General features: G+C 35.3%; 1 protein-coding gene across 2 annotated transcripts in view; it reads right to left on the bottom strand.

The window, feature by feature from the left end:
* LOC150103850 (carnitine O-acetyltransferase-like) overlaps positions 1-12,511 on the bottom strand; it is a 187,441-nt gene that overhangs the window by 102,359 nt on the left and 72,571 nt on the right. For both annotated transcript variants that reach the window (XM_090397153.1, XM_090397152.1), the window contains one exon: positions 4,271-4,442. In XM_090397153.1, coding sequence (XP_090253279.1) covers positions 4,271-4,442 — 172 coding nt within the window. The remainder of the gene's footprint in view (positions 1-4,270; positions 4,443-12,511) is intronic.

Below are 12,511 nucleotides of genomic sequence, written 5' to 3'. Positions count from 1 at the left end.
CAGAAAATTTATAGAACATTTCTAGTTTTTAAAATTTTGAAATCTCTTAAAAATAAATTATTTTTTGCTCTTTATTTTACTTTGTTTGAAACTTGTAACATTTTGAATTAGTAATCTGAATTATGCAGTTTAATGCAATAGTTTCTTTTGTGGTGGCACCACAAGTTGACTTTTCGCTGCTGGAAACACTGCAAGTCATGACATCTGCGTACTGGGCGAGTGAACATGTGATAGAAGTGAATTTCTGAACTTTTAAACAATACTAATACGAATGCATAGAACTTAACGTTGTTAAGTGCTACTTGAGTGCAATTACTTTTCAAAACTTTCAGGGCTGTAAAACTGATTTGTTATTTCTTAATATTTACCCCCTTATAAAATGAGTAAACAAAGAACATTATTTGATTTCCTAAATATAAATACAGTAAAGTTTTTACAGTATATTTAAGTAAAGTTGATTTCTGTTTTCTGATTTTTTTTGTCATTATAATCAGTAATAAAATAAAACCACTATTTTTTAAAAAAAGAGTAATTATTATTATGTTACTACAAACTAGGGATTGCGACTACTAAAAAGTTAAGAACCACTGATCTAAGCCATCATCACTCATGATATTAATCTTGTGTTATAGGATTACAACCATTCATGGATATGCATTTAAAGTTATTATATGACTATGATTTTTTGTATATTGAAAATAGCTTCATTACTGGTTGTCCTAAGTGCAATGAAAGCAGGATAGGGTGTGAAGTGACTTTTCCAGGAATATCAAAAAAGAACTGATTTTTTTGTTTTCCTTTGAGAATCATGTGATGCACAACTGCAGTTTTCTTTTAACAATTGAAATTCTTTCATAGAATTATTACTATTATTTCAAAAAACTAATTTGACTAATTGTAAAGTGGACCGAAGTCTATTTCTGACATCTATTTTCTGCACAATTGTGGTATATTCAGAGCACATCCATCTCTACCAATGGCTATTTGGAAATGCATTTTTTATGTGAATACCACCAACTAAAGAATATAAACCTATAGTACATTAGTACAGATGTACTAATCTGGGATCATTCATTTTCTAGACAGCAAAGATGGAACATTTTTAAGCAGCTTCAGATTCCAAGCAGGATGGTAATGAGAGAATGAAATTTTTCAACCACGTAAATGTCATACTTAGCAACAGTGAAATCATACACATACTGACCACTGAATTAGAAACTTTCAGATGCATGTAAATGTCACTTACAGCATATAATAGCTGGCCACATGTGCATCACCACATGTTCTAGGCAACTATGTAAGAATGCTGCTGGTCAATAATCATCAACACTGTTGAACACAATGGGAAAAACAAAAGACCTTTCAGAGTTCAATAAAGGGTTATTGTGGGCACTCATTTGGCTGGAGCCACAACTTTGAAAATAACAGAGCTTACTGGTTTCTCAAAAGGCAAGATATTCTTGATGTTTAATTAGTAGAAAAATAACTCCCACTGCTTGTCTAAGAGGTGTAACCATGGTCTTAAGGCCTGTCAGGAATAAGACTGCCTTCATCTGAGAAGGCTTGTGCAGATAAACAGAACTTCCTGTGTGCAGCAATTGACCGAAACATTTAATGACAGCTGTTGCCAACCCATATCCAACCCAACTATGCAGAGGGAATTGAAGAGGATCGGTACTGTCCTCTAAAATAATGTAAACCTATAGTACATTAGTACAGAGGGATGATCCCAGATGTACTAATCTGGGATGATCCCTCTTCTAGATAGCAAAGATGGAACTTTTGTGCATGGCCAAAGAAGGTGAATCCATTCCGATAATAGCATAATCAATCCATGCATTTCGTGAGACGAGTGTTTATTATTATACATTGGAAAATTAGTTTTTTTTAATGAAAAATCTAGGTTTTAAAGTGGTAACTATTTTGCTTGTACAACAGTTGGAAAATTTTATGTATAAAGCAAGTGATCTTGTGTAGGTGATGAATTCATATATTGCCTTATTCCTTTCTCCCTTCAACTTGAATTAACTCTTCTTGGAAAATCTGCCAGCCAGGATTCTAGCATCTGTGGTTGGATAGTATTGGAAATTACATGCCTAAACAGAAACCACTAATTGTTACAAAGTTTCTAATTCGGTGGCTGGTAAGTATATGATATACACTAAAAAATTATGTCAGCAAATGATGACATTTGAGAATACTCTTACATTATTTACACAAAACACCTGCATCTTTCATTGCCTTTTTTTTTTTCCCTGAGAGCATCATTCATTTATATTGCTTATGTTGGATCCTACTTCTTCTCAATCTATACTTTGGATCCGACATGATTACTATTACGATGTTCTTAACTAATTGATAAGTTGTAAGTTGATTTCTAATCCAAATATAAAGAAAATTTATATTTAAAGACTGCGCCACTTTATATCTGAATTAGTTCAAGAATTGAAGATAAACCAACTCTCAACTACCCTTCCTTTATATGTTATTATTATATATACTGGCCGAGTATATTTAACTTACTTAATTTACCCGCTTTGGTTCGAATATTTTATGAATGGTCCAGTAAAAGAGATTCAGGCAAAATACAACTTTTCATTAACAAAAACAAACGTTTCATTTTAAAATCACAAATTTTACACTTAAGATCAAATCACTAATTAAGATATTACAAACACTTCAGCCTTTCTGATAATACTGTCATACAAACTCAGACAATGGTAAATTTGTTATCTCTAATACAGTCTTCTTACAGTTCCTTAAGTTCCAAATACAATAAAATCGCAGTAACACCTCTTTACAAGTAAACACTTTTAAATTTACACTTCAGTTAATCTTCGCAATAGTTACTGTTAACATAAGGAAATTCTGGATGAAACACACTCACATCTCTGCATAGGAATATTAATGGTTGGAATGTTCTTACCGATAATCTTCTTCCTTCATCAACCTACACACAAACACTTTTTATAACTGTAAACACTTTTAACAATAAACGGCACTCATTAAAATAAATCTTCTAAGCAATAACTGAATCAATTCACGGTCACAATACACATAATCAGACGTTCTTGCATGAAGCACTACTGATCATTCATGAATTAAGGCAATACACAATAATTCTTAACTTGAGGTTTTATATGCACAGTTGTTCATTCCTCCGGCATTCAATTAATTCTTTAGGCACTATAATTCTAAACACAGCTAACGGTAAACTTCAACTTTACAGCCTCTACTATTCTCTAGTAACTTCGTGCTTTGCTTCAAGGTTCCGTATGTCCTTGAAAGGTCGGCGCTGAAATTAAATCTCAACTCAAGTATTGCTAGTCTATATAATAGGCTCTCAGCTGTTTTCCATAGCTATAATTGTTATTCTACAACTTATTAGCTAACTGCTTCTCGACTAGTAGACTTAAATTAGCTGCTTGAGTGACTTGCCGACTCTCTAATATCGCACTCTGATTCCCCGAATGCTGAATACTCCGATTCCAACTGAATGCCAATCTCTCTCTAATAAATCTCTAATTCTCTCTTTTTTCCAGCATTCCTCGCTTATATATCCATTATTCCCGCCTAAATTATTCTCGTGATCTCTTTAACTTTCCAGTAAACTTTCAGCATTTTCCCTCACGCCTTGTTCCAAACTTGCGCTCGCTTACTTACATACGTCTCCATGACAACAAAACAAAACATAATAAAATTGAGCTATTGCATAACGTTAAACTTCTACAAGTTGGAATAAATAGAATATTTACATTTCAATTAATGCGTAGTTAAATTATCAAATACAAATTCTTATAACATTATCATAGCAATAAATAAAATAAACTTAATAATATTTAAATACAGAGTCTAATACTATTATTATATGTCTTTGATTAATTAATTAATTATTAATAGAACTTCAAGGAAAAATACATGAATACTAAATCTTAAGGAAGGGACTAACAAATAATATATAAACAAGTCTTGCTTAGTATATGGTAGATTATGTTAAATGTGAATGAAGAACAAAAACATACAAAATAATTTCATTCACAGTTTAACACTTAAATAAACATACTAGAGGAGTATTCTTGATGTTGTAATATGCTGGATTTCCTCATGAAAAATTACTTCAAAAAATTATGTCATTTATACACTGCACTTTTTAAATGGGCTGTCATTTAAAAGTACCAAAGTCACTATGCATTAATAACTTAACTTCTAATAATAATTAATAATTTAACTTCTAGTTTAATAACCCTCTATTTCTTTCTGTATTAGTTACCAGAGCACAGTTTTTCATATGCCACTGCCCATTCATCTCTTGGTAAAGATGTTAAAATTCCAACACCAGATACTATGAACTTAGACTGGCTCACTACACTTTTAAACTGAGTAAAGAGCTGAGCTTCAGAAAAAGGATTGCCATCAGCATCACAGACCTCAACTTGAAAGAACTATAAAAATAAAAAAAAAATAGCAGATATAAAAATATATATATCCTCATTTGCATAGCATCAAGTTCTGAACTTTGCTATATAATTTTGAATAATTAATTACTACTATACTCTCAATTAGTAACAACTGTACATATTTGGCTTCAGTTTGCTAAAATATCTAAAAATTACTTGAATTTTTAGATTAGATATGATCAGTGAAGCAGTAATTCTAGGAAAGCAAAAGGATTATAAAGAAGCCATTATTTATTCAAGCTAAGAACATAGCAGTGAGAAGGACCAGATATGGCCTGACTATCCTGAAATTTTAAATACAATAATGGAATGTTGACAGTTCCAGAGCGAGGAAAATTCTGTAGCTTGGCACACAGAATCAAAAAAGTACATTAGCTCCTAATATCATCCTATCCAATAGTACACATATAGGACTGCCAGTCTGCCCAACAGTCTCCTTCCTCTAGGGATGTATCAAAGAATCTGTTGAGGTATCCTGATCCAGTCCATTCTGTTTACATGCTATTTATTCATTATACCTTTGTTTTTTTGGTCCAGTAACATACAATATAACCCTGTAGTTCTCATAAATTTCATTTCAACTGATGCAAGCCATTGTTCAGCTCTTGTTTTTTTGATTCTAGCTTCACTCTCATAGTTAAATGCTGGTCTTGCTAATGTCTTCTATGATTGAATTCTGGTATATCTCTGTACTTTTGTTGGATTAAAAACTTGATTAATCATTCTAAGTGCTCCACTGTACTTTTGAATTTATTATTAATGTTAATTTCTTCTTCTTCTTTGTAAGTCAGATTATAATGAAGACAGTTAAAGCAGTTTACTTGCTCAAGAATTGTATTTTCAATAGATATACATAAATATTTCACTCTGAACTGGTTCCCTTCCTTGAAAGGCCATAATTTTAGTTATTACAATTGATATTTCCTTATTAAATTTTTCAGCAATAAGGTTTAAATAGTGCACAGAATATTGCAATTTGTCTTCATTAATGACCAGGAGTACCTGACCATCTATACATAACCATCACACTTTGTAATGGGTTATTTTTATGAACAGTCAGTCTCACAATCTGACAAGTATTATTATTATTGTTGTTCCAGGCAACTCCAAGGAGTCGACAGACTCATCGAGGGAGGCCCTAACATCATGTCAAGAACAACTATTTGACATTCACGCAGTATCTATCACACCTTGCCTTGAACTCATTCACAGTCGTAGCACCCACAACAGACTCTGGAAGCTTATTTCACTCATTCACTACTCTCCAAGTAAAAAACCTAGCTCTAACACCCTTGTCAACCATGCTCTTGCCCAACTTCCATTCATGGACCCTAGTCCTCCCATCACCAGTCATATTTTCAAAAATATCTTCTGGATCAATCTTATAGAAACCCTTCAGTAATTTGAATGTCTCAATCATATCACCCCTCCTTCGCCTATCGACCAATTTCTGCAACCCACAAATCTTCAACCTATTCTCATAAGGTTCATTCCACAGACCTGCTATCATCTTGGTCACTCGTCTCTGGACCCTCTCCACTTCCTCCCCATCACGAAGAAACCCTGGTGCCCATAGCTGGGCACAGAAGTCCAGATGAGGTCTTATCAAGGCTCGATACAGAGGAACAACAACTTGTTCGTCTCTGCATGTTAAAGTATTTTTCAGAAGCCAAGTGATTTGGTGAGCTGTTTTAGTCACTTTTGCAATGTGCCCCCTAAACTTCAATTCCCTATCCACCAACACTCCCAAATCCCTGGCCTCATCAATCTCCTGGAGTACGGTTCCACCAATGCGATATACTGCTGCTATTCTTTTCACCCCAAAGTGCATAACCTTACACTTTGGCACATTAAACTGACATCCATTTTTCCTAGCCCAGTCCTCCAAACTATCCAAATCATCCTGTAAAATTTTGACATCCTGTGCACTCATAATTGCTCTACCCAACTTTGCATCATCAGCAAACAAGTTAACACTTCTTCTCAAATCCTTTCCTATATCATTGATGAACAAATTGAAAAGCAGTGGTCCAAGAACAGAGCCCTGTGGCACTCCACTAGTCACAAGCAGTCTTTTAGACTCCACTCCTGAATAAACCACTCTCTGGTATCTCTCCTTCAACCACCCTCCTATCCATCTCACCAACCCTATATCTATCCCCATCTGCTTCAGTTTACTGATTAGGGTTCTATGTGGTATCCTATCAAAAGCCTTGGTAAAGTCCCTTCACAAAACCATGTTGTCCCCCATACAATATCTCATTTTCATCTATCCAATCCTGTATTCTTTTCTTGACTAATTTCTCTAAGACCTTGACAATGATTCCTGATATGCTAATCGGTCGGTAATTTACAACAGCAGTCTTGGAACCACCTTTATGCAGTGGAACTATTTTCCCCTCTTTCCACCCCCTTGGGACTAACCCAGACCTGAGACTCAAATTAAACAAAATGATCAAGGGTACTGACAATTCTTTAGCTGCTTCTCATACAACATGAGCTGGTATATCATCCAATCCCACAGATGTATTGACATTGAGATTATGCAATAGACTACTCAACTCCACTTCATTCACCACAATTCCCATATAATCTACCAGTACATTCGTTTCTGCAATGTCACCACCTGGATGATATATTCTTGCAAAGTGCTCACTCAGTGACTCAACGACAATGATGATAAAGGGCAGCCTTGTCAGATGTCATGATTTATTGGGTTTTTTGGATTTGATATTCCAATGAGCTAATCAATAGGTCTTCTGGGAGGAACAGAATTGTGTGCTAAATAATGGTTTTATGCTGAAGAAGTATACAGTCATTCTGACAATTCAGAAAGATTAGTGCTCATGTGAATTTCCACAAAATGATTTATGGTCAAGGTAAATGTAGGCAACATACTAGTTGTGCAGGTGTTGCTTTTTTGTTGTTGTTTGTTTATTTTTTGGTTTGCATAATTTAGCACCTCCATATGAAACTAGTTAACGTCTTTGGTCAAAACCATGCAGCAGGTTCCAAGAATTCCACACCGATCAGCATAACTCACAAAGGTCTTATACCTAAAGTGTAACTGGGGGAGGGGGGAGAAGGGAAGATTTTAGCCTGTACACCCCCTTAGCATTCTGAACTATCAGAATGCTAAGGGGGTGTACAGGCTAAAATGACATAATACATGATAAAGTTTATATTATTACTAATCTCCTATCAACAATTTTCATCCATATTAATCCATTACTTGTCAGCACTCTGATATTGTCATGTCTAATATTTTGGTCTTCTAGGGCAGTTATGAATGAATCAATCCACACAGATCTTAGTTTTCCTCTGGGTATTTTCACTGTCATCTTAGCATCACCCATTTTGCTATCTTTTCCTCTCCTATTCTGTTTAAGTGACCATACCCCCTTAGATTACTTATATACACATTCTTGAATGCTAACAATGTTAGGTTCCTTCCTAATATCTTCATTTATAATATAATCTATGCACTTTCCCTAATTTTTCTCAGAACTCTCTTATCTATGGTCTCTAGTCTTTGATAAGTGCTTTATTTTTAACTCAACTCTCAGAATGCATAAGCCAGGAGAGTGACTCAGTTAGTAAGGAAAACAAAAGTGGGGTATGAGAAGAAATTGGCAAATCAGGCAAAGAAAAACCCTAGAAAGTTTTTTTTTAGATATGTGGCAAGTAGAAGAAAGAATGATTATGGTAAGATGATATTAATGGATGAAAATGATAGAATGGTAACTGCTGCAGAAGACTGTTGAGGTATTCAGTGATCAGTGTATAAGGGTGTTTCATCCTCATCAGGGTGGAATCATGAGCAAGTTAAGTGTAGAGGGCATAAGAGAGGATGGCTTAATCATGAGTGAGCAGGATTTATTTGAGGAAATAAATAACCTTGATATCAATATGGCGATAGGATTTGATGACATTTCACCATGCATCTTAAGGGAATGTTCCAGGAAATTGGCAGTGGCATGCCTGTTTAATAAGAGTCTTACAACAGCACAGGTTCCAAGGAGTGAAAAGAAGGTAAAATTGTTCTACTGCATAAAGGTGTGATAGGGATATGGCTACAAATTATAGCCCAATGTGTATATCTGAAGTTGTAGTGAAGGTACTAGAAAGATTGGTGAGAAGTGGGATATAGAAATGGGTTGATAAATTTGTTAAAGCAGGATCGTATTTTACTAACTTACTTATGTACTATGTCTTTGACAAATGTCTTGGACAAGGGAGATGAATACACAATGGTATACGTAGATTTTGCAAAAGCTTTTGATAGACTGCCACATGACAAGATCTTAAATAAATTGAAATGAATGGAACTGGATAAGAGACTTCTGAGTTAGATTAGTGACTGGCTGTCAGATAGGCATCAGAAAGTTGTATGTGGCAGTGCAGTATACAGAAAGAAGATGGTCGCTAGTGGTGTGCTGCAGGGATCAATTTTTGGCCCATTATTGTTCATTTTGTATATTAATGATGTTGGGATGGGTTTAACTAGTGATATGCAGATATTAGCAGATAATGCACAATTGGGAAGAGCAATGCAGGGTCAAGCAGATATTATGGCCTTACAGGAGGACTTGAATAGATTGCAAGAATGGACAGGTAAGTGGAACTATCAGTTCACTGTTGCAAAGTGTAAGCTTTTGAAATTTGGTAAGCAGCGATGGCATGCAAAGTATACTTAGTGGGGAAACTTTCAAGGAAGAAGAGGAGATGAGAAATCTGGGAGTGATGGTGGACAAGGACCTGAAATTCAGGGGACGACACATTGCACAAGTTATGAAGACGTCACATTGGATAATGGCAATGAAGCAGAGGGCCCTGACATGCAGAAACAAAGAGATCATGATGTCATTGTCTAAGGCCTTGATCAGGCCTCACATGGATTATTCTGCACAAATTTGCAGAATAATCATGCTGATGAGGATATCTTAGAAAGGGTCCAGAGAAGATTCACAAAGGTGGTCAGTGGTGTTTGGAATGTGGGGTATGAAGACAGATTGAGAGAATGTAAATTACAAAACTTGTGAATAGGAGGAGGGGGTATGATTGACATATATAAGCTACATCAGTGGTTGTTATCATTTTGACATAGAGGAGATTTTTCATAGAATGGAAGAAGGGGTAGAACAAGAGGCTGGAAACTGTATGAGGAGGGTGTGAGCAGAGGAGTGAGCATGTTGTGAATGTAGACACATTAAATCAGTTTAAGGCAGGTTGGATGAGCATTGTGTGCGACAGTGTGTGCCACAATGAGTCTCTAACTCCATGGAGGTCAGATGTTAATTATTATTATTACATGATACCTCCAGGGAGTCCAAAGACTCATCGAGGGAGGATACCTACTCTACAACTCTCCACCACTCAATCCACTAACTACTACTTTCATCATCTACACCAAAGCCATCTACTGCCGACACCTGCCACTAGTATTTTCACTGACAAGCACAAACATCCATGCCCAGGGCAGGATTTGAACCCGCAGTCTTTTGGCTGGAGAGCAGATACACTAACCACTCAGCCAACCAGGCCGGCAAAAAGTAAATGGAGGTGATGGGTAATAATAATAAGTTATACAGGTTTGAACACTGTCTTGTATACTGTTAGTTTTGTGTTTTGGCTAATTTCTTTCATTCCATATAAATTTATTCATCTGGCTTCCCAACCATACCAGCTTTACTTATTCTGCTGTCTATTTCTATATTTAATTTGCCATCTTCACTAAAACTGGGCCTTAAATAGCTGAAATACTTGACTTGTTCCATATGTCCAATGAGAATGCAAATGAACTTGTTTTCTATTTATCTGCCAATTTTGATAGTCTTGAACTTTTTGTGGCTAATTTTATCAAATTTGTTAGTTATTCAATTCAGTCAGAAAATCCTAGACTTGCACTAGACGTGTTTAGGAGTATAACAACATCTACATAAAGCAAAGTGCTAAGATTGATATCTGATTCTATACAGATGATGAATAAGAATGGAGACAGATTACTAAAACATGATCTTCCTTTAGCAAAAAAAAAAAAAAAAAAAAAAAAAAAAAAAAAAAAAAAAAAAAAAAAAATTGTTCTATCCATCATAGAGAATGCTGAATCTTGGTCCTCACCAACCTCTAACACTTTAACCACAACTTCAGATATACAAATTGGCCTATAATTCAAAACCTTAGTTTTATCTCACTCATGAAGCAGAACAATTTTATCCTCTTTCCACTCCTTTGGAACTTGGTCCAATCTATGGCTGATGTTAAAAGGATACATTAATGCTGTTGTTAATTCACTAGAACATTCTCTCAAACCAAGCAGTAATATATCATCAAGTTTACTCAATTCCTCATATACCTTCTGCTTGCTTAACATCAGTGCATCCTCCTCCCTTTCCACTGCACTAAGTTCTGCATGATGTCACATTCACAAGGATGATATGATATTGCTAAGCAGTATTGCCAGTCGAAGCATTAATATTTATAGCATATATCAAATTTAGAGTGTTATCAAATAAAGCACTTCATATTTTACAAAGTAACTGACTACCAATCTTTCCAAGTCCTCCAGAAAAGTCATTCTTCTTAGTTAATTTAAATTTTCACATTTTTTAGATTTTCTAGGGCCAGGCTATGGTCAACATTTATTGGTATGTTGAAAATAACTTACATTAACACTCTTTTACATTAGCATCCATTAAAACAACTATGATAGCTTGACATAGTTGTAATGTGACTGTTTAATGGTCATTTTCTGCAAGCAAGATGTCTATGAAAACACACCAGAAAACAGAAAACAACTGCATTCAAAGTGCTAAACCTGTGGAATAAGGAACCATTTCAACTATTTATGCAAAATTATTTTAAATTTTACATGTCAGTGTCTTCCAGAGAACAGAATATCAATAACAGAATAAGTATGTCAGCATTGGAAGAAACTTCACAATATCTGGATTCAATCTGTAAGCAAAGTAGTCCAGTGTAAATGGTCGTTTAAACAGAATGGAAGGTGAAAAAGCAGCAAAATGTGTTCGAAACAAAAATGGCAATAAAATAACCCAGTCAATAAAGCTGGTCATACTGGAGATTGGACAAATATTAGATCAAGCTGGGATAAAATAGTTGATAAGTAAATTGTAACAGCTGAGTTTAATAACATGCCTACATACCAGCCAACAAGACGTATGTGGTTCAAAGATGGTATGGATGTTAAGTCCTCAGGTAGTAGATGCTTTTCATTACCCAGAAAACACCATGACCTTACTTATAGAAGGCCTGAGGCAGCTTGAAAAAGTGCACAAGTATCTAACCTTTAGCGCCCATCACTAGTACTATACGTGCTTTTTCAACCTTTCAGGTGGAATTAACATAAAATATAGTCCTTGAAGGCATATACTAAGAAATACTTACATTTAACACCTGAGATCCTAAGATATTGATAGAATAGTAAAAACACATATGTGTGTGCACATGTCCCCCCCCCCCCCCCCACACACACAGTCCTTTAGCTTAGTCAATATCTATTCTGCCCTTTTCCTGGAAAAGGGTATCATTGATAATAAACTACAAAATTTAGTCTAGGCCATGAGGACTCTTTCTCTGGAAATTCAAGTTTTTCATCATGCAAAAACAAACCGGCCAGAGAATACACATCATCACAGACTTAACACATTACACTAACCACTTGGCCAACTAGGACCGGCCTGGTTGGCCGAGTGGTTAGCATATCTTCTCTCCAGCCAAAAGGCTGCAGGTTCGAATCCTGCCGTGGGCATGGATGTTTGTGATTGTCTGTGAAAATACTAGTGGTGGTGGTTGGCAGTAGATGGCATTGGTGTAGTTGCAGTTCATTGTAATTGGTGAATTGAGTGGTGGAGACAGAGTTGAGACTCCCTAAAGATGTCACATAATACAAAAATAAAAATGTCATATCAGGAAATTAACTAACTTCGCACAAAGTCAATTTACATTGAGGCTGAACCTATTAAGGAGGAAGATGAATACCTATACCCACAAAGAGTGCAGATATTAAAACAAACAAGAAATCAACCAAAATT

This window comes from Typopeltis vanoorti, chromosome 8 (genome assembly GCF_054136105.1).
Source record: "Typopeltis vanoorti isolate ZY-2024b chromosome 8, IOZ_Tvanoo_1.0, whole genome shotgun sequence".
NCBI lineage: Eukaryota > Metazoa > Arthropoda > Arachnida > Uropygi > Thelyphonidae > Typopeltis > Typopeltis vanoorti.
This window is presented reverse-complemented; position numbering and strand designations above follow the sequence as displayed.